We start from the raw sequence: 22,133 nt of genomic DNA, 5'->3' as shown, positions 1-22,133 counted from the left end.
TGAGTGGAATGATGGTGATGATTGGGTAGCAGAGGGAATGGTGTGAGTTGAGTTAGAAACAAGTTGGCACGCATGTTTCAATGTTGGCGGTTTTTACTGTTTTCCCTTTCACGCATGTAACTAACCACATGTTAATGTTACCTCTTTTTCTCCCACTTTTTTCGGTCAATAAAGGAGTAAAGTTGTACACTTACCATATTTTATACTATTTTAACCAAGAGAAATGTTATTCTTTCTTTAAAATATTATTTTTTAAATTTAATTATTTAATTATAATAATTTTATACTATAGGCAACCATATTTTATATTATACCATATTAACTTATAAGCTTATACAACCGTACTAGGTAAAAATTTAGTTACTAAATTTTTATCTAACGACTTTTAACTATTAATTTTATATGAAGTTGACTGCACTTGAATTTTCACCCGTTAATAATAGTGCGAATTTGGAGTGGAAGCAGAAGAGCACAAGTGATGAGGCTGTTTCATGTGTGAGATTCTTATGTGTTTGGATTTTTTATAGCAAATAAATATTTTTGCTTTGTATTGTTTGTTTTTGTCAGCTTAATGTTAGTTTTTATTTTAGGATTAGCATTTAATATTTAAAATTTAGAATTTTTTTATTATTTTAAATTTTAAATTAAAAACAATAATAAATTTATAATACTGATATTAAGAATAATTAATTAATCAGAACAAAAATACTATCTTACTCTCAGAGCATATAAGAATTTCTCTGGTGGGGGAAATTAAAGAGCACATGCAATTTACTTAAGCTCATTTTTTTTAAGATGCTAGCAACTATTATATTGTGAAGAAGGTAACAATAAGTAGTTGAATACAAGACATTTTTGGGTTAAACATAACAAACAAAAGATAGTTAGTAGATTTTATGTGAAGTCAATTTTGACACAAATCTTCTTGCGTTAACTTAAAAAGTACCTTTGCATTATTTATTATTTCCTCCAAATTTTTATTTAGTAATTTTTTGTTAAATAATAAATTTTGCATAGAACAACACAAACAAACAGATCTTGTTTCTACTAAAAAAAAAAATTACTACTCACATAAAATTATCTTTATATAAAAATAAAAATAAAAAATTATTAAATAATTTAATATATTTAATTAAACTATCTAATACAACATATGATAATATCTTAAGTATCATATTTAGATAAAACTAGGTTTATGTAACTAAGTAGCTTATAATTTTCCTATATATATGGTAGATGTCAATATATAATATCAACGTTGACTCTGGTAAGTTTTACTTCGCATTTTCAATGTGTCGGAGTATTATTAATATTCTTGCACCGCGTTATTGAATAGTTGAATGCTAAGACGGTCCACCCTCTAATAAAACATTTACTAAACGCCAAAAATCACATAAAATTAAAAGGAAGGTTCAGTTAGACATAAGAACGGTACATCTTTACTTGCGTACGTATGTACTTACGTATATATGAGTTAATAAGAAGTAGAAATTTAAACCTCCTTTCAGATTAAAGTATAATGTACTTATGTACAGATTACTTATCATGGATTTCCTAAGCAATTTGCATTGAGTTATGTATACTTAGATATATACATTAAGTTTTTTTTTTTTTTTTCTTAAACATTACTTTAGTTTACTGTGACTATTATATAACAATATAATGCCAATTTAAGTATGTTGATCACAATGCAATAGAAATTATTTTTAATATAGAGATAAAGATAATAATTTGATTATATTGATATTTAAAATATATTATAGTATTGTAGATGTGCAGAAAATAATATTTAAAAAACATATTACTATAATTTGATACGTATCTAATACGTATTTTGCGTATTGGTCAGAATATTAACACGTGTATAATACGTATTTTGTGTGTTGTAAAAATATTAATAGTGCGTATTAACTCTCTATTTGTAAAATTTACTCATATTTAATTACACTACATAATTTTATTTTTAACAAAAATACGAATATTTTTTTATATATAAAAAAAATAAACCACAATGTAAGCGTATATTATATATTATTGTAACGGTGGAATGAACTCAAATGTAAATTATAAATAAAAAATAACATAAATATAATGGTTTTTATTGTATAGTTAAGCCACATGCTACATTTAACATCATCATAAGAAAGACAAAGAGGAACCGTCTGTTGTTGCTAAAGTAGGTGCCCAATTTTTAGGCCAAGTTTCCTTTGCGTGTTAAAGAGCAAAGTAGACCAAGATGCCAAATTGTGTTCATACTATAAATATAATAGTTTTTATTTGTTTATTTATTTACGATAATATTAAAAAGATAATATATAAAATTTATTTATATACCATAATATCTATAATTTTATGCATATAATATTTATAATAATTACATATTTATTATATCTAAAATTATATAATTATTTTAATAATAATTAATAAATATTAAATAAAATATTTTTAGATTATTTAAATTAATTTTTTATTGACTCTTAAATATTATTATTTATTTATTAAATTTATCTTTGGTAAATAACTGGTGAATTTGGTATCTAACCCCCCATTGCACAACGCGTGGACTTTTTTGTGCGTCTTGTTTGGGTGCACACGTTTTCCATTTCTAGTTTACACGGTGAAGGAGAATTTTTGAAATTCCAATTATCACTTCTACAGAAAAGACAATTAATAAATCACATGTGATCTATGATGTACGGACATAATACGATACAAAATACACAGATATACGAATTTTAAAATTTTATATGATATAAAAACATATATATATATATATATATATATATATATATAAAATATAAAGTATTTTTTAGATAAATTATAATAATATTTTGATATTTTATTAATATTAAAATATAAAAAAAAATTAATTATTTTTAATATTTTATTTTAATTATATTAAGTATTTAAAATATTTTTTATTTTAATAAATAATAATATATACTATATCTAAATTTATTTTAAGAATATATATTAAGAATAAGACTGAACACGCAGATACGTGATGGTATTTAGGTGTGTCCGAAGAAAAAATTTTATTTTTTATTAAGACATAGTTGGACACAGCAAACATGCATATCGAACAGTGTCGGTGAATATTATGTTCGAAATGTATCTAATACGCAGACATGACAACTCATCAAAGTGTCCGTGCTTCATAACATGCAATCATATCATTTTTATTCATTAACATTAACGCGTTAGTTTTTTATTCCATCATGAAATAATTTATGTAATTTAAATTTTTTTTCCGCACAGGTATTATTCCTAATTCTGAGCAAACTTAGCTCAAGAAGGTCTTTTATAAATATGAAAAAAAGGACATAATAATGCATGCACTTCCCATGAGTCCATTACTTTCTGCTTCCATTGAGTAATGTCCATGACAAGGGAGTGTTTTTCTTTAATTGTTGCTTTGATTTTAAGTTATTGCAAAATTTTAGAAAGACATATACCTTCATTTTTCACAATATATTATTGGTTTGCAGTTGCACTCACACTTTATAAAAGTTACATCCTGTATGTATATATTATTTTTTTTTAAGTTGATGAATACCCAAAAAAATTAGACTATTCTAAATTTTATAATAATATTTTAAGGATTTTAAATAGAAACATTTAATTATTTATTTATCAAATTACTAAAAATATTTAAGTTATTTATCTATAATTTTAAAAGTCTTAAATGATTGAATGGATGTCTATGTATGTGTAGTAATTGAACTCATATTTTATATGGATATATAGATCACGCAAAAAGGGATGAGTTATAATTTATTATTTTTTTTAACAATAGAAAAAAAGTATGCAACATAAGTAGCTGGATTCCTGGATCTATCTAATCCAATTGGGCACCTCTCCAAATCAATTGTTAATATATACTAGCTAGGTAATGCTAGACATGTGAAAATTGCATACCTTATATTATTTAATAAAAAACAAAAAGACAAAACCTTTCTCAACTGCTACTATTTTGAATGTATGTATATAGTCAGAACAATTAAATTAATATAAGAGTTAAGACATTATATTTTGCTCACTAATTTAATCTTAAATTTAAATAAATGAACATCAACGATGTACATATGCCACGCTACAAAGTAAAATAATCCATTGAAATCTTCATGAAACATTATTATTCGTAAGTAATATGAACTTAACTGTGACATATATAATTATAAGTCCAACTAATTGTATGAATTATTAAAAATAAGATTAGGAGATATCGTAAAAAATAAAAAAAATATTCTTAAAATATAAATAATTTGTTAATTATTTGTATTTGTCAATTAAAAAATTTGATAAAATTTTAAATTAAATTTAATTTTAATACACTGATAGTTTTACATTGATAATATATGAAAATTAAATTCTTCTAAATTTATATATCTAAATATAAAATGTACTGATATGAAATTGTATAACAATAAGTCTCTTAAAAATACTTATTAAAAGTATGGATGCATAAAATTGCTTAAGAAAACATAACCAATCATGCTATGCACATAAAAAATTTAATTATTAAATCATTTATTTATATATAATATATATTAAAATATAAAATATATATTAAAAATATATAAAATAATACTAAGAGTGTAGTAGAGTATTTAATTAATAAACCCATAATATTTTTAAGAAACATATATATAAAAAAAAAGAATATAACGCACCAAAATATTCAGATATCTTTAAGCATGAGAATGAATTATTTGGGCAAAAACATGAGTATTTAGTAATTAATAGTGAGCAAATTAAAAGCAGCAAGCTTAGAGAGTGGATCTATCTAGAAATGAGTGAATGGTCCTCAGTTATAACCATAACCAACCAAAGGAGGTTGCAATTCTCAACAACTTTTTCAACTGCCGCAAGTGTCTTTGTTTCTAGAATCTTGACGAAAGAGTCCAAGTTCTTGGAAGCATGTAATTTCTGATTTCTAAATTGGAATTGCTCAAGGCGGCGGCGTTCTCTTTTGGTTGACACTAAAAAATTGCAAAAAAAAAATAAAAAAATCACATCCCAATTACAGTGTTTAATCATTCCATTAGCAGTATGACTTTTATATAGATTTACATTATTATACTGTAAATTATTATCACCAAGATAAGCATCGAGTCATTAACATGATATTAATTGTAACACACATGTTTAATATATAACTAATCTAACACATGTTTAATATATAACTAATAGATGTAAACTTTTTTTTTTTTTAATATACAACCTCTACCAATTTAAATATCCATAAAAATAATTTTCCAATCAAAATACATATATTAAGTGCCAATCAAATTAGATTTTCCATACAATTTTCCTTTGCCATGCTTAGCAAAAAAAAAACAAAAAAAACCTAAATTAAGTCGTATTATAAAAAATTAGCACTTTTATTATTGTTAAATTTAAAAAACTTATATTTAATTTAATTGATGATCAAACATTATTAAAATATTAATTAAAAAATTATTAATTTATTATTTATTTCTAATTATTTGTATGATAAATCTGGTTGATGAGTGTGCATATTTTGGATTGGGGCAAAAAGTTAGAGCAGCCCACTTTGATTAATGAATTATTTTAATTTTGTGCAAAATTAATTTAAATATAAAGTGACTGAAATTGGAAATTGAGATAAGTCCAAATCACAAGTCTATTTTGATAAAACAAAAGAATGAAAAGGAAATGGCCCAAGAGTTTCTAGCATACTTCGGTCATTTTGGTAACTTGAAGTTGAAAATTCAAATGAGTTTAATCACATTAAAAGATCCATACGTGACTCTATACATTAGTTACTGGAACTCAAATTTCAATTTGGTTAAGGTAATCGAAACTCAAAATTAAATTGAATTTAATAGTACATTGAAAACTTTATTTCTTCTCTTTCTTCTTTCTCTTTGTTTTTCGGTCATATCATGTCAACCAGAGAAAAGAAGATAGAAGCTTGAAGAAGTTATTGGAAGAAAAAAAGTAAAGTAACAGAGAAGCCTATGGAAGAAAGGTTATAAGGAAGGAAGATATAAAATAAGGTATGACAAGATCTTTGCCATTGAAAGCAAGATTTTGAAAAAGAGCTTCAAAATCCTCCATACCAAGAAAAGAAATGATCCGCCTCTGTTAGAGAAGAAGATCTCTGTTGTAAAAGTTTATTTCTATTTTTGTTTATCAAAGAAAGAAAGTAGTCGCTGAGCTACACGTAGGAAAAAGCAAATATGGAAAGTAAGGAGCTATCCTGTGTCAGAAGATTATCAAGGGTCCGAATCCTTTCTTGGAGGCAAAGACAAGATCAAGGGTTCAGATTGAAGGAGTTTGATGAGAAGGGTTGAGAGAGATACTTATATGTTGGTTTTTGTTTTTTTCTCTCTCTTCTCTCTGTCTGAACCGCTGCTGTTTTTGGGTTGGAGAAGAAGTTGTTTGGTTGAACCGGTTTCAACCTTGGAAGCTTCCCTTTCTATATTAAGGGTGAACGGCCAAAGGTTGAGACAAAGGAGGGAAAGTGAAAAAGCACAGAATTCTCATAGCGACCCAAACTTCCTGAGTTCTTTTCCTTCAAAGATGTTCATTTTGTTTTTTTTTCTTGGTATTGTGTGTCTAAGTCTCATGGTGAAAAAGACAAATATGGTGAGGTTTGTAAGAAAAAGCAATGAGAGAAAAAAGGCAATGACCAATATTAGAGAAAAAGCCATAGATGTCTCAGTGTTATGTTTCATGATCTTGTGGGGATTCCCTTTTAAGTTGGGTTTAGCACTTTATGGTTAAAAGTTAGGTTTTGAGTCCTGGGTTTAGAATTTGGGTTTGTCCCTGATAGGATTAGGTAGATCCTAGAGAAAGAATTGTTGATTGTAATTTTGTAAAAGATAGTAAAATTCTATCATTGTTGTGATGGAGATTAGATGTAGGCCACATTGTACTTAGTGGCTGAACTAGAATATATATCTGGTATTAATTCTTCTTTCCTACTTTTTTATTTGTTTTTGGTTATTAAGAGACAAAAATAAAAATATCTCTTAATTTGGTACGAAACAAAAAAAATGTCTCTCAACTTAACATGAGACAACAAGTAAAAATATCTCTTAATATTTTTTAAAAATCAATAATTAATATTCAGCAAAGAGGGGTTAAGATTCAACCCCTTTTCTTTGGCACAAAAATAAACATGAATGCATATAACGAGAAAAACAAATTGAGACTACCATAGATTCTTTTAAAATGGATTTAAGAAATTATTGTGTAGTGTTGTGATATATGACCAAAAAAAAAAAAAAACGACTGCATGTTATTCGAATTTGGTATCTGGTAAAAGAGTTGTTTGGTTTCTACTTCAATAGAACATAGAATAAGTTGCAGTTAGATTTTAGATGGATTATATCTAATTTTCGCATTTTGTTTTTGTTTTTTATACGTTATTTTTAGCTTGTGATTTTTTTTTTGGAATCGATTAATAAATTAAATTAAGTGGCTTGGAAAAAAAATTCAGACTTTAAAAATTTCTTGTAATTTATAAAAATAGTTTTACTAGGATGGAATGATTTGATTTTTAAAATTCAAGTTATTAAATAGTTAGTGTTTATTATGATAACACAATTGAATTTTTCTAATATCCATTAAATAAATTTACCTTTTTATTTGTAAAAAGATTGATTAAAAATTTTATATACACAGAAAAAATTTAGATGCAGTCAATTTACGTAAAATTAAAATAAATTATAAATAATTTATATAATTATCGATTTTTTTTACGAATATGTATTGAATTGCCAATATTATGGTTTATATAAGTATTAAATTTTTTCTTTGACCAATTGGTCAGTGGTCAAGATCAAGAAAATAAGTTTCTTTATTTAACTTTATTATATTTTTGTGTTTCTTTTCATACTTTTAATGAATTGATGTGTGATCTAGTAGAATAACGAATGATTATTGTCACTCTTGTACATGTATTTTTCTATTGTATTTTTATATAAATATGTTTAATTAAAATGAAAATGATATGAGTACTCACTCCTAATAAAAAATGAATTCAAATAATATATTTAAGCTAAAAGGAGATATATTTTAACAATTAGATAATGGACCCAATACTTTAACAAAATTAAATCATAAAAATGATAGAATATGTCAAAAAGAAAAAAAAAAGCCACAACAAAAGAATATAGAATTAATAAATATTAATAAAGCAATGCCAAATAGTTAACATAAGTCAACTTTTTAAAAATTAATTAATTTATTTTAAATTTTAGACCTTAAATTATAAATTCTAAAACAAATTTGTTAATTTTGATTAATTAAAAATTAGTTATCTATATTTTTATATTAATAATATAAAAGTTTAAATTTTTATATAAAATTAATGTAAAAATTATTTAGATAAATATTTAATATCGAATCGCTTCCTCTAATTAGATGTTCACTGTGGAATAGGAAAATTAAATTCTAATGTATACAACTGTACAAATATCAATATCTTGTTGGAAAAAAGAATTCTTTTAATTATTTTGAAGATAAATGTTAATAGTAGTAGAGAGTAGGCAATATGGATTACACACCCTCCATAGATAGTAAGTTCTTTTTGTTTTCTTAATGTTATGTTGAGTCATATAGTGATAAAATGGATATCAATATAAAGAATAAAAATAATTTCCTTAATAATTAGGCAAAATGATTTGTGTTGATGTTAGCTAGTGGGTGTGATGTTGCTGTTGTCCACAGAGTGTTAGATGGCATCTTTTCTCAGTTGCATTACATGTGGCTTCTTCAGGAACCACTAAACTTGCATGAAAACTTGCAAACTGATGAACACACTTTAATTTCTTTCTTTTAATTTGTTTAGACCTCACACGTTCTATGTGTAAGCTTCTGTATCCAAATTTCGGTGCCATGCCATATATATTCTGCTACTATCTTTGTCTTCACACCACACGCACGTTTCTTAACCCAGCTAGCTGCCTACCTCATCATTTTGATTGGTTTTAGGTTAACAAAATCTAAAAGTGATCTACCTTTGTCTCCTATTAATCTACTCACTTAAATATTAACATGACAAATTAAATATTGTTGTAGCAAATTAAATCATGTCGTTTTTTTTTTCAAAAGAAAAACACGTGCTTTTTTATATGTAAAGAAAACAACTATAGTCGAATTTTACAATTGTTTATTTTAGTTATTTTATTCCCAAGAATTAAATTTTAAAATTTTTTCATTTTGTCCTCTATTTGAAATTCAGGTTATATTATTTATATTTTATCAACTGTAGAGAAAATTCACTTGAAATAAATATTATATTATATTATATTATATTGTATTATAGTGTGCACGTTTAAAGTGTTATAACATTAAAATATTTTTTTTTTTTTTTTTTTGGTCAAGTAACATTAAAATATTTTTAAATCGTGCGACAACATTTAACTTATTGATGACAGACACTATACTAAAGGCACTATACTAAAGGGGAAAGGAAAAAAAAAACTTAGTACAATCTGGACCCTCATAGGTGGACTTCGTTTTGGTTTTGGGACAGACATACATGGAATGATGGGCTCATCATGAAGAGCCCACCGGTTACACCACTTTATTTTTGGCGCAAATGATCACCACTAAGCATCTATATTGAAAGAAAACTTTTCTCTTTTTCGGACGTAGGAAGAAAAACACCAAAAATTTTAATAGATTAAAGAAATAGAAAAGTTGGCCTTCTTATGAAACAGGCAAACACACAGAGAAACTGATATAGATTTTGGATATGGACTTAGGAGAACAAACCTAGCCCATAAACTTCGGCCCAAAGCAGATAATTATATATTCTCAGGCCCTAAAATGGTCTAGATTGTTGCATCTACCAACAGGCGGAAAAATAAATTCTGCTGTTACTACTACTTCGTTGAGTGTGTTGTGTGGGTGTGTAATACATGAATAATGCCTATAATTAGGGGTGGTCTAATCCAAAGAAAAAAAAATAATTGTGGGGACCAATTTTTTCTTCATTTAATATAAAAGCTAGAATAATTCTAAATATTGTTTAATACAGAACCTTATTTAAGTTTTATACGTCTGATACAAATTTATCGAAAAACTTTACAAATCTAGCTTTTCTTGGTCCAACGACTTTTCTAAAGTAAAAATTCATCTTGTACTTTGTAGACACCAAGAGGTAATTATAAAACAGTAATATTATATAACCAAATTATTTTGATAATCAAGTTTAACTAGATTGATCCAATAATTTATTAGTACAATAAAAACAAATTGAAGAAGAAAGAAGAGACGCATAAGAATAAGAAAAAGAAAAAAATTAGTTAAACTTGTTATAAAAATAACCTATTCTTTCAGCATTTTTCATTATAAAAGGCAATTGACATAATGGTATAAAGGAGTACGTAATAGTAATACTATAAACACTAAATACATAATAATAACGGTAAAACAGAGGGGGAATTCTTCAAAACCTTCACCAGCTTTTAATAGGCTAACACATACCAAAAAGAAAACGGGAAAGGAAAAGAGAAAAACAAAAAGCTACACACTTTATATACATCCTTCGGCACTAATGATTAAAAAACTAAAACAAAATAAGGCCGTATACAAATTAGCTCGCATTTTAGACAACCTCCAATCCTCACTCTTTGCACAAGATTGATCAGGTATTTTTGAATATTGAATTCAAGGCCAAAATAACGCCTTATCTGTTATGATGTTAGCACTGAAATTTGGCAGGGTAAGAGATATGTTGTTATTTGCTTGTTAATTTTGTTGTTGGTCTCCAGGGTAAGCGTTTCAGTTGTGAAATGTGTGATCTCAGGCTACACTCTCTTACCTGTTCATAAAGAGGTATTTTTTTCATAGTGAGTTTCTAGTTAATACCCTCCCATTATGTTTGAACATATCAAACGAAGAATCAAGAGAACTTTAGGCCTCAAAGCCCCCTTTCTATTAGAGATGTGTAATTTATACTCATTTTTGTCTCGTACACTAAGCCAAAACACTATAATGGATTAATGGATGAAGTGTGAGATTCACGGGATATGTCTCACACCCAATCAAATAGTAAAATGGTGAGTAATGGCTCAATGTAAGAAACAAAATGAGTGCACATCTTTTCTGATATACAAAATTTACCTGCATGGTTGTTAACATTGACAAAAGGTCTTTGCACTCTTCAAGCAAAACCATCTCCTTTGCACTTAAGTTGGCAACTTCAACCACAAGTGAATTCACGTGCCCAACCTATCAAATTGCAAATGCTTTAAGGCCAAATTGACATGTCATGTCAAAGTTCAAAGGCTAAATTAAGTTTATAACTCAAGTATTTAACTATTGCTGGAAATTCGTACACGTGTAAATTTGTCAAGGCTCAAGGCCGCGGGAACAAATTAAAAAGAAAGAAATAAAGCAAACTGGGTGGGTCATGCCGTCTGCACTTCTATTTCACTGTTACCTCCATGCAAATCAACAGGAGGTTTAGAGAGGTGAGATCAACAAATATACACTAATCGTGCAAACATTGGTAGTGGAGAGAAATACATGTTAGCAGCACCGTATAACAAATTAGTGTTTCGATAAATACAACATATATCAGTCTTACATATTTTGCTAGCACAAAGCAGGCATAACCATAGGAAAACAATGGAAGAATACTTATTTAAAACATAATTAACGGTTGTGTAGGGAAGGCCAGTTGTCAACTTGCTGGACAAGAAATACAGGCCGACTTGTGAAATTGAGGAAAAATGGAGAGAAATGAGCAAGAACACTGTTTTTTTCTTATGGTTATGGTTACAAGGAATATGGGTTTTAATCTTCATTTGTCTCCCTAAAGCTAAAATACCAAGTCCAACTACAGATCAAAATGAAGGGAAAAAACACATGGTCATCAATAAAATATATTTGTTTTTAGAAATTAGAACTAAAATTCTCAGAGGGATTTGGAAAATACATATTGGATTTTCAAAAGAAATGTAGTAAATTAATTAATATGTTACATCCCCCACCCCTTCCCCTTTTTTTTCTTTTCCCCTCTCCCTCCTCTCTTTGTCCTTTCTCCTCTCACTCTTTCTCTTCCTTATTTTTCTAATTTTGTGTCCGAACAGGATTTCCTCTTTCACTATACATACATGTGCCATCCCTAAATGGAAAAAGTCACAACTCATAACAACGGACTCAATGCAAAAAGTGGTGGTTATACTGTAGGATTTACTTAAAAACAAAGGCAGAATTTACTACATCAAACTAAAACAAAACTCTTTACTGATGCTAATGTCTGTTGGAATACCACTAAAACGCAGTTGTGTTAAGTGTTAACAAAAAGGCATCCTGTATTCCTGCTTCTAATCAAATACCTCACTCGAAAGTAGACATGAGTTGGGCAATAAGAGCACAAAAATTAAGGAGTAGGCATATAACAGTCGACAAATATATATCTAACATGCATATAATTGTATAATTTTAAGCCTTCGAATGCAATAAAAAGTATGCCTTTTTACACTTAGGTTGAAGGGCCAACAGCCAAGGTGGTATAGTTGTAAAATGTTTGGAATTCATTCAAATCTCAAACTATAAATAAATATTACACCATGAAAAGGCATCGAGCAACAATATGGTTTCTAAATTATATGGTTCTAAAAGCGTAGAATTTAATCATTGTTAAATATGATCTATATAAAGAGATTAGATTATCATTGAACGGAAGATGATTAGATGAAATTCTGAGCATGATGCAAATTGGCAACTGTGCATTTGTCAATGATATGGGCCCCATCAGTAAATGTCCACCATAACACTGATGTACCAAAAACAACCATGCACGTAGCATACCAAGCGGAAATAGGAAGTTATATAAAATTATTGGGTTTAGCTACGAAGTACAAAGTGAAGTGTAGAACCATAAGTCGTTCAACACTATAGCTAGCTGGAAGTTCAAAAATCAAGTCCAACACAACTTTCTTGAAAATGCAAACTAAACCTTCTTGAGAGATTATTGCATGAGCATAAGACTATGATCTCACATTAAGGGCACACCCCAATGGAAGTGAGTTCTGCCAAATTTGGTTAAGATATGATCACTTGTTTAAGTTTTCGACCAACTTTATTACAAGTTTGCCAAAACATGTCTTACATTTGTGCTTATCTAAGAAATTTTCAACCTTATGTGCTTTTATCTCCTGATCACCTAGCAAGACCAGACTTATGGTGTATAACACCCTTTTTCCACCATAATCATAATCTACACCAGGATATACCAATGTCACTTAACAGTTATTAGAAAATCATTTGACATTTACATGGCTCAAACAATAAGTGAGACCAAGGTCACTTAACAGTTATTAGAAAATCATTTGACATTTACATGCTCAAACAATAAGTGAGACCAAGGTCAGTAGATGTGGCATATTGAAGAAACGCGTACCTTTGGTAACAGCAGGCATATTGACGATGCCATTGCCTGCATCACATCCATTGCTGAACAAATAGCGTCCTTCACGTTAAGCACATCTGCCTGAAGGTAAAATATAGAGGGCTCCACATTAATGTTAAATACGTAAATGAGTAATCACTTTTGAGAGGAAGAGAAAAATAAGCTTTGGGGGGAAAGTAAAATACCTTGGCGCCGCTAACAACAGGAAGACGGAGCGTGCTACCTTTTAATGCTTCAATAGCTCCTGAAAGGGAGCTAGAGTACATCCGATCCAAACTTGGCCAGTCTTCCAAATACATCATCTGCACAAGATGATTCCCATCAAGAATTTAACATCAAACTTTAATTTCTCTCTAGTATATTATGCATGCAGGAATCTCTGTGAATCAAAAATGGAAGAAGTTTTTAGTTTTTTTCTGCACACAATTTTGGTGTGATTTCGATTTTCCTGCAATTACTTTTCCTTTCGGAGTATCCTCTATGGTTCCACTGATAAAAACGAACACCCAAGAATGAACAGAATCCAGTTTATCCAGAAGGAATTGCATGAGGGATTTCCCATGAACAAATATAGAGGCTACTTTTGATAAGGATAATAAAAAAAAATGTATATTATAGTTGACAACCTAACTGGATGAAAGTTATGCTATGAAGGACTACGTGACTTGACGATCAAACTAATGGATGAAACTTTAAAGAAGGAAATGCAACTATAAACCAAATCAAGCTCAAAAGGCACAATCAAATTTCAGCAGAAAGGAAGCTGAATATCTTACTTGGCCCTTGAGGATGGACATAAGCTTCAATTGTTGCTTCAGCAATTGTAACTCTGTTCTTTTGGCTCTAACAGATTCTCGTAGTTTTGAGGTTGCTAACCATGCATCGTAGAGGCTTTTCTGAGACAATGAAGAATATTAGGGGGCAAAAGCAACAAAATAAACCAAACATGCAATGCAAAAGAAGTGCTGAAAGCAAAACAAATACCAGCAATTGTAGTATAACAGGCATAAAAAACCTATATCTACACCCGCTTTTCCTTACACAAGAGCACCCTAAAATTGCAAAAATGAGGCTGGTCTTCGTGATATGACGCTGATTAGGAAGAATAATTCACACAAAACACAGATTCAGAACATTTACTCTGCATAACATGAGATTACACTTCCAAGTTCCAAACAGTGTCTTTCTTCATTACATAAGTTTGGTGACGGTCATGGTTTTTATTGCCGACAGACAAGCATATTATGGCTAATTGCATCAAAATCACATTGCAGCAGAAACTGTAGTGTTTAGCTAAACTTTCCACAATCTAATGCAAACACCATAACTTCATTAGAAACATATATTCAAAATTTAAATATTTCAAAAACATACCTCTGCATTCAATGTCTGCGCAGAGAGGGAAGCATCTGCCCTGGCGTTAACAAAACGCCATTGCAGGTGCCTGTTATACACAAGCCTCAATAAATGCGCATCCACAATTCGATTTTCCCCAACCTTTCCTCTCGGAACATCAACAGCGAAGCTCAGAACAGAAGGCTCATTCCCGAAGAACCTGTTGTTCAAACTACCAGCAACTCCGTTTCTAACCTTTGCAGGACTCACCCCTCTTGATGACGGTGACCAGACCGCCGGAGACGGCGTAGCAGAGAGCCTCATTGGGGAAGCAGGTCGAACCGCAGAGCGAATTGGAGAAGAAGCTTGTCCCCTGCTGTTCGCCGCTCCTCGCGGGGACGGTCCAGGACAATCGAACGATGTTCTCTTTGGCGCCAGAAGTTTCTGTGGAACCGTCACTGCTCTATTTCCACCGTTTTTGTTGCTAGCTTCTTGCCAGAACCTCGCCGGAACAATGAGTGAACGCGAACCTCGCTGTGCTCCAGCGCCAGAAAATTCCTGTGCTCCGGAGGAACTACCGGAAGTCACGCTCTCACTATCGGAACTAACGAGCTCGTGCAGCGACTCAGATCCACCATAATCTCTATTTCTCTCCGATCTAGTTATGGCTCCGTCGTGTGAAGAAACCCGTGCGTCCATCGAATTCTGCAGCGACCGGACCACGCTCGCCGGCGCGCCGAGTTTCCTCGTCAAAGAATCGCCGCAATCCAAGCTCCTGTTCATGCAATTTGCCGCCGGAAGTAGTTTCCCCGGCCATCGGTGCTGATCCGAATTTCCGCTCCCCCTCGGCGTCGGCGTATGAGTCGCCTTCCTCCTCTCCGGCGTGCTCTTCCTTAAACTCGCCGGCGTCGGTGACGGCGCCGGCTTGCTGACCTGGATCGGGAACGACTCCCCCTGGAACGAAACAGACAAGCTCCTGGTCGCCGTGAAGAGCATCCTCTGCGCCGCAGGCGCCTCGGCTCCGCCTCCGTTCGCCGTACTCGGCCGAGGAGTCCCCTGCCTCCGCCGCTCCACAGACTGCGACCTCTTTGCAGCAGCAGAAGAATTCACCGTCCTGGTCACCATCGGAGAATTGCACCTTCTAGGAGTAGACGACACTGAAGATGACGAAAACGACGTCGTTGAGGACGAACATGACGAAGTAGAAGTAGGAGTGGACGAAGACAAGTAGCGGGAAGTGACTTCTCGAGCCTTGGGCCTTCGTGGTGGAGCGATCGCATTGTCCGATTCGGAAGGTAAGAGAGGTGGTCGTGCTGGCCTTGGGGTTGGGGTGCGTTTGGTGTTAACTGGAGCAGAAATTGCAGCTACCATTGCAAACTCTGAGATTCTTCGTTTTCATCAATAGTACATTCCAAAATCCAAACACGTCCTTGGGAAATAGAAAACACAAGGTAAGATGTGAGAACCCTAAATTAGAAAAGAAGAGCGCTGAACGGAGAGAGGGGGTTGAATTTGGAGAAAAGAGGCAAGTGAGAGTGTTATATAACGGTTTTGGCGGCGAAAATGTGAAGGTGAATGTGACCGTTACGCTTCGCCGGCGATGAAGTATGAAGGAGTGAGAGAGTGTAACTGTCACACGCTGCGCGATTGGTGTTGGATTTGGGAAAAATCAACGCCAGAAATGTGAGGGAGGGACGAAGGTAAGTAAATGACACTGTTACACACGTACGCGCCATGTGGAAGGGAATAAATGCACTCGCCAAGTTTAGAGGTGCAGTTCTGGAAGAGGATAATTTGGTAAAAGAGAATGTTTTATATACTATTTTGAATTATACACTTTATTTTTTTGGCTCACGTCTTTTACTGTATTTTAAAATCAGATTAAATGCGTGCAATGCAATATAATCGTAGAAATATTTTATAAGAAGGAAAAAAAAAAGAAAAATTTCATAGATTTGAATTTCTTATATGCAATTCACAATCTTATAATTTTTATGTGGTTTCCTTCCCTTCCCTCTTTATTTGTGGGCTTGTGGCTGTTGGATTTGTGCTCTGAAGGGCATTTTTGTAAATGGACACGAGAGTTCACGTCACTTTCCCTATGGTGACGGGCAATTCTTAATATTTCATGAAAAAATGGCAAACAGAAGAAAACGACGTAGAAAGAAGGGAGAACTATATATAAACGAGGAACTTGGAAGAGGGAATGAGTCTTGGGAGAGACGTTACGCAAACGACAACAATATTGCCACACTTTTACATGAAACGACAAATTCTTGGGGCATACTGGTTAATAGTAAACGGCGACAATATAAATATATACAACTATGTTATCTATACACTAAAATTAGGAAAATAGATATTCTCAATTTTTTTTAATAATTAAAAAAATAAAATACAATTTTTTATTATTAATTTTATAAATACGACTAAAAAATAATAATAAAAAATTAAAGATGATATTTTACCTTTTTAATTTTTTAATAATTAAAAAAAATCATTTCCTAAAATTAGACAATTATTAAAATATAAATATATATTAAAAATAAATTAAATTACAATTATATTTATATATAAATATATTAATAACTAATTTTAATAATTAATTTTAATGTACCAATAACATTTTTATATACATATATACTAAAAATTTGTTACTATAGAAAGTAAAAGTTTTGACTAAATTTACATGAAATATATATTACACATTATATTTTTCTTTATAAAAAGAATAATCTTCCGTTGCAAAGTATAATATTGGAGTTCATTCTTCTCTGCATAAAAAGTAACCATTTCGCTTTTTAGTGAATGGTTATGGACCAATAATGGTGCGGACAAGTTCAAATCAACTTCGATACCTCGTACATTAACTACATTATTATGAGAATGATGATAATTAATAGATATAATAATAAAAAATGGACTTGACCTATTTTATTGTAAACTTGAGGACTAGAGGTTGCTTTAACTTTTTTTTAATTTAACTTTTTTTACTTCGAATTAATACTTATTGCGATTCATTTTAAAGTTTTGATACTCCAACGCTCCATAAATTGATAATTTACTAGCTATGTTGTTCACACACACACATATAATATATTAAAAATATATAAATAATATATTAAATATATAAATATATAATGACTAATTTAATTATTGATTTTTTTATATAAATAACATTTTTTATATTCCAATTGAAATCCCATCAGGTGAGCTATGCTATCTTTGGCTGGTATGATCTAATTACAATTAACTATTATTAGTTGGCCAAGTTATTAGGGCTAAACAATTATATAATTATAAATACGACCTACTTGTTAAGAATGGTTCAACAGTTAAAATCTTAAGGAATAGGGCAAACGATTTTATAATAAGGAAAAAGGTTTAGTTATATCTGAGATTCTAGACGTACATATTAAAGTTACTAATTAAAAAAAGTTTTAAATAAATAATATTAAACTATATAAAGTACCCGTAAATCTTTTGTTATTATATTTTTTTTTTTATCCAATAACATTTATTAGATAAACAAAGTTTATAAAGACTAAAAGAATAAATATTTTATAAATAAAAATTAAAAATTATTTAAATCAAAAGTGTATACTATTTTATTATTAGATAAAATATAAAATTTAAGATAATTTACTTTAATAAAATATTTGGCCAATAAAATTATACAGATGTCTTAATTTTAGTTTAATTACACGTTTGTTCTATTTGAATTTGTGCAAATTAAATTGGTTAACTATAATTTGTCAATTTACACATAAATTGAATAAATGAAATTTAATTTGTGTTCAAAAGCTCAAGATGTGTAAATTAAATTCAGCAACTTCAATTTAGTAGTGAGAACTGAGAAATGACAGCATTTTATTTTGAGAATAATTTAGAATTTTGATAAGAGTAAATCGATAGGTAAATTCAATTTATATACACGAATGAGAGATAAATATAAATTAAGATCAATTCGATTTAATCTTGCAATTCCTAGTTAAGGTTCTACTTCTCTTCACAGAATTTGCTTTCGCTCCTCTATTGTTATATTCATGAGAGAGAATTCAAAGGCTAAAAAGTGAGAAATTTTAAAATTATTGTCACAGAGGACGATCCAAATTATCTTTATCAATTAGATGAAGTTATTTATGTTGCTTATAACATCAATGAAGAGGTGAGTACATCAAATTTCTCTTATTCATGTTAAATTTAAAATGTTAGTGATTGATAATAACTTAGAATTATTAAATAAAAAATATTTGTTAGAGTAGTGATTTGGAATTGTTGTTTAAATTAAAAATGCTAGTGACAGTAGTAATTTAGAATTATTAACTATAGTTAAATTTAAATGGATGATGATTATAGTTAAATTTAGTCAGATAGTAATAGTAGTAATGGTAGTTAAATTATAGTTGTTAAAATTTAATTTCTATGAATAAAATTAAAATAGTATAAACGGTGGAAATACCAAAATTGAATTTTGTATATCATAATATTATTAAATTTTAATTTTTTGGAATAAAATTGTCATCACTTTCGATAAAAAATAGTTATATAATTATATAAGCTAAGATATTATATAATTTTTTTCAATAAGTTACGAATAATATTAATTTTTTTTATTTGAGTTATTTATTGACCGTGTAAAGTTTATTATAAATTCTTAATATATTTTTTATTATCCTGTAGTATGATACTTTGAAGCTCAACAAAATTAGTTGATTGTAGAATAAAGGCATTCACTTTATAAGTAATATATAAGAACTAAAAAACTTTTATCATTAGCCATTATGAGTGTTATTTTAGATAATAACAAACATTCTATTAAAAATTACCTTATTTTATAATATGTTTGACGTAAATTAAATTAGTCTGATTCAATTTAATTATATCTCTTTTTAAATCGAATTTGGTTGTATTAATTTAATAGATTATCAAATTCTAAACTCTTACACTAATAAATTTAAGTGGTCGAAGTCAATTTATTTATTTTAAACTTTTGAATATAAAATTAAATTTGATTAATTTGATTTATGTATAAATATATAAATTAAATTTAGCTGATTCAATATATATATATAGGACAAGTATATAATAATTAAACTCTAATAAAAACATATGTATAATTTTGAATTTTAATCATTTTATTAAGTATTCCAAAATTTATATAAAAAAGTCTCATGTACATCCAATATGATCATAAAAATAAACATGTATTAATTATTTTATTATACAAGAGGGAACAAATGAAGAACAACAACAAATTTCTTACTAAAAACACTTGGTATATAATAAAGACATTTTGAATTAAAAATTAGTTGAATTCAAGTATATAAATCATACAAAAATTTATTGTCTAGAGATAAATCAATCACAACTTTAACTCAAAGTGATTGCAATTGTAATCGATTGAATAGCAACATAATAAATATAAGTTATAAACTTAATCAATTCTAAAACCAAATAGAAATTTAAATCTTAAATTTAAATAATATAAAACTTATATGTATATATATATATAATTGGTAAGTAGGGGAATGCTTGGAGCTACCAATGCAAGTACCAACCACAAAACAGAAACCGTTTGTGCTGGAATTTGTTTTGTACAGCAAAAGTGGTAACAAATTGAATGGTGTGGTGGTTGCAAAATAAAGCCAGTTATCAAATATACTCAATGCTACAAGTATATCTTGTCATAAAATTTTTGTCCTTTTTTTTAAAATAATATATGTTTTTTTATATAAACCTCAAAAAATCTAAATCCTCTAGAATTCGGAATGATAACTTTTAAAAAATAATAATGCAAAATTGTTCATATATATAAAAAATTAATTATAAAAATCAGTCATTTTATATTTATGTATATTTATATATATTGATTTACATAATTAAATAATTAATTACTCAAATAATTAGATTTATTATAGTAGAATAATAAAATGTGTAAAAAGTAAATAATTTGACTTATTTAAAATAGTTTAATAAAAAATGTATATATTGCAAAATATATACTTATATGCCGTAGTTAATTAATAACTAAAACTTATTTTATATATGTATTAGGATAATAATATGATGTATATTATTTCTAACTTGTAAATTAATGAAGGACGGACGTATGAATAGTATTCACAATTCACACATTTGACTTTTATAGCATGCATATCTAACTACTCTTCTTGAATTTGATGAGGTCATGTAACAATTGTGACAAATTATTGTCCTGGCTATAGTTATGTAACATTACTATTCTTTTTAACATTTATTAGCGGATACAAGGGCCAGTTGCTTCTGTCGCTGTAATGTCTTAACTAAAATTTCCTTCCAATTTAATGTGTCACAATTAATTATTATCTCTATTTATGTATAAATATTAGGATCGAAATTGAGTCAAGTCAACTCATAAGCCAGCTCGAGTTTGATACATTAATAATTTGATAAGCTGAATTTGTGAGCTGGTGAGCGCAGCTTGAGTTTGGATTTGAGCTCATAAATTAAATGAGTCGAGCTTGAACTTGGATTTGAACTCATTAACTAACTTGATTATATATATAATATTAAACGTATAGATTAAATGCATATAAAATATGCGTATTAATAATTTAATATATATATATATATATAATAGTAATATATAATTTTATATATATTAATATTTTAATTATTTAAAATTTTATAGTCATTTTTTATATATAATTTTAATGATGGATATAAATAAAAAATTTATAATTGATAGACAATATATTAAATTTACTTTTTTAATATTTTTAATATATATATATATATATATATATATATATATAAAAGTTGTAATTTATTAATATAGACTTATAGATTATGTTCTTATTATTTGAGTAAGCTCGTGAGTTTTCGTTGAGTCGAGTTTGAGCTTACGAAATAAGTTCGATTGTTAATGAGTCGAGCTTGAGTTTGGTCTAGCCCGGCTCACTTTCAGTCCTAATAAATATATGAATAATACTACACATATAAATTTTTTTACGAACTAGGTCCACTAATTTAAACAATAAAAATTTGAATAATATTAGTCATAATTAATTTTTGTTAGATTAGAACAATTTGATTAATTTGATTAACAAAAAGATTTAGATATGTGATATTATTTTAAATGTATATGTTAATTAATCTATTTTTAATATATATTTTATATTTTAATAAATTTTTTATATCGAGAACTAATTTAGTGAGCGATTTTTTTTATGTACAATAGTGTGTATATATATACACACACGAATAAATCTCTACATCCAAATAAAATACTTAACCAAGTTGTTATAATAATTTTTCAAATCACGCGTCTCCTTCTCCTTCTCTATTTCCTTCTCTTTCTCCTTCCCTGTTTCTTTCTCCTTCTCTTATTCCTCGTCCTTCTTCTTCTTCTTCT

General features: G+C 28.8%; 1 protein-coding gene across 2 annotated transcripts; it reads right to left on the bottom strand.

Moving 5' to 3' along the window:
* Positions 1 to 10,314: 10,314 nt before the first annotated feature.
* LOC130936120 (protein SNOWY COTYLEDON 3-like) lies at positions 10,315 to 16,441 on the bottom strand. Of its 2 annotated transcripts, none has more exons than XR_009068064.1 (6): positions 14,777 to 16,441; positions 14,179 to 14,298; positions 13,588 to 13,704; positions 13,394 to 13,479; positions 11,107 to 11,214; positions 10,315 to 10,804 (listed from the first exon to the last, which is right to left on the bottom strand). XR_009068064.1 is itself a non-coding variant. In XM_057866119.1 (6 exons), the coding sequence occupies exons 1-6, from the start codon at positions 16,106 to 16,108 to the stop codon at positions 10,721 to 10,723; spliced, it is 1,851 nt and encodes a 616-aa protein (XP_057722102.1). In that variant the 5' UTR covers positions 16,109 to 16,441; the 3' UTR covers positions 10,315 to 10,720. The 2 variants fall into 2 exon arrangements, 1 of the variants encoding a protein (XP_057722102.1); XM_057866119.1 differs by having other exon boundaries at positions 13,394 to 13,483.
* Positions 16,442 to 22,133: the final 5,692 nt, after the last annotated feature.

This window comes from Arachis stenosperma, chromosome 6 (genome assembly GCF_014773155.1).
Source record: "Arachis stenosperma cultivar V10309 chromosome 6, arast.V10309.gnm1.PFL2, whole genome shotgun sequence".
In the NCBI taxonomy this organism is placed as follows: domain Eukaryota; kingdom Viridiplantae; phylum Streptophyta; class Magnoliopsida; order Fabales; family Fabaceae; genus Arachis; species Arachis stenosperma.
The sequence above is the reverse complement of the archived record's forward strand: the minus strand, read 5'-3'. Positions and strand labels throughout refer to the sequence as shown.

Excerpts from the sequence above, each read along its gene's own strand:
- LOC130936120 (XM_057866119.1), bottom strand. The coding sequence starts at position 16,108 with ATGGTAGCTGCAATTTCTGCTCCAGTTAACACCAAACGCACCCCAACC. Across the intron at positions 13,705-14,178 it reads TGTCCATCCTCAAGGGCCAA|ATGATGTATTTGGAAGACTG; the intron begins GTAAGATATTCA and ends CATCTTGTGCAG. Across the intron at positions 13,484-13,587 it reads CTGTTGTTAGCGGCGCCAAG|GCAGATGTGCTTAACGTGAA; the intron begins GTATTTTACTTT and ends TTTTACCTTCAG.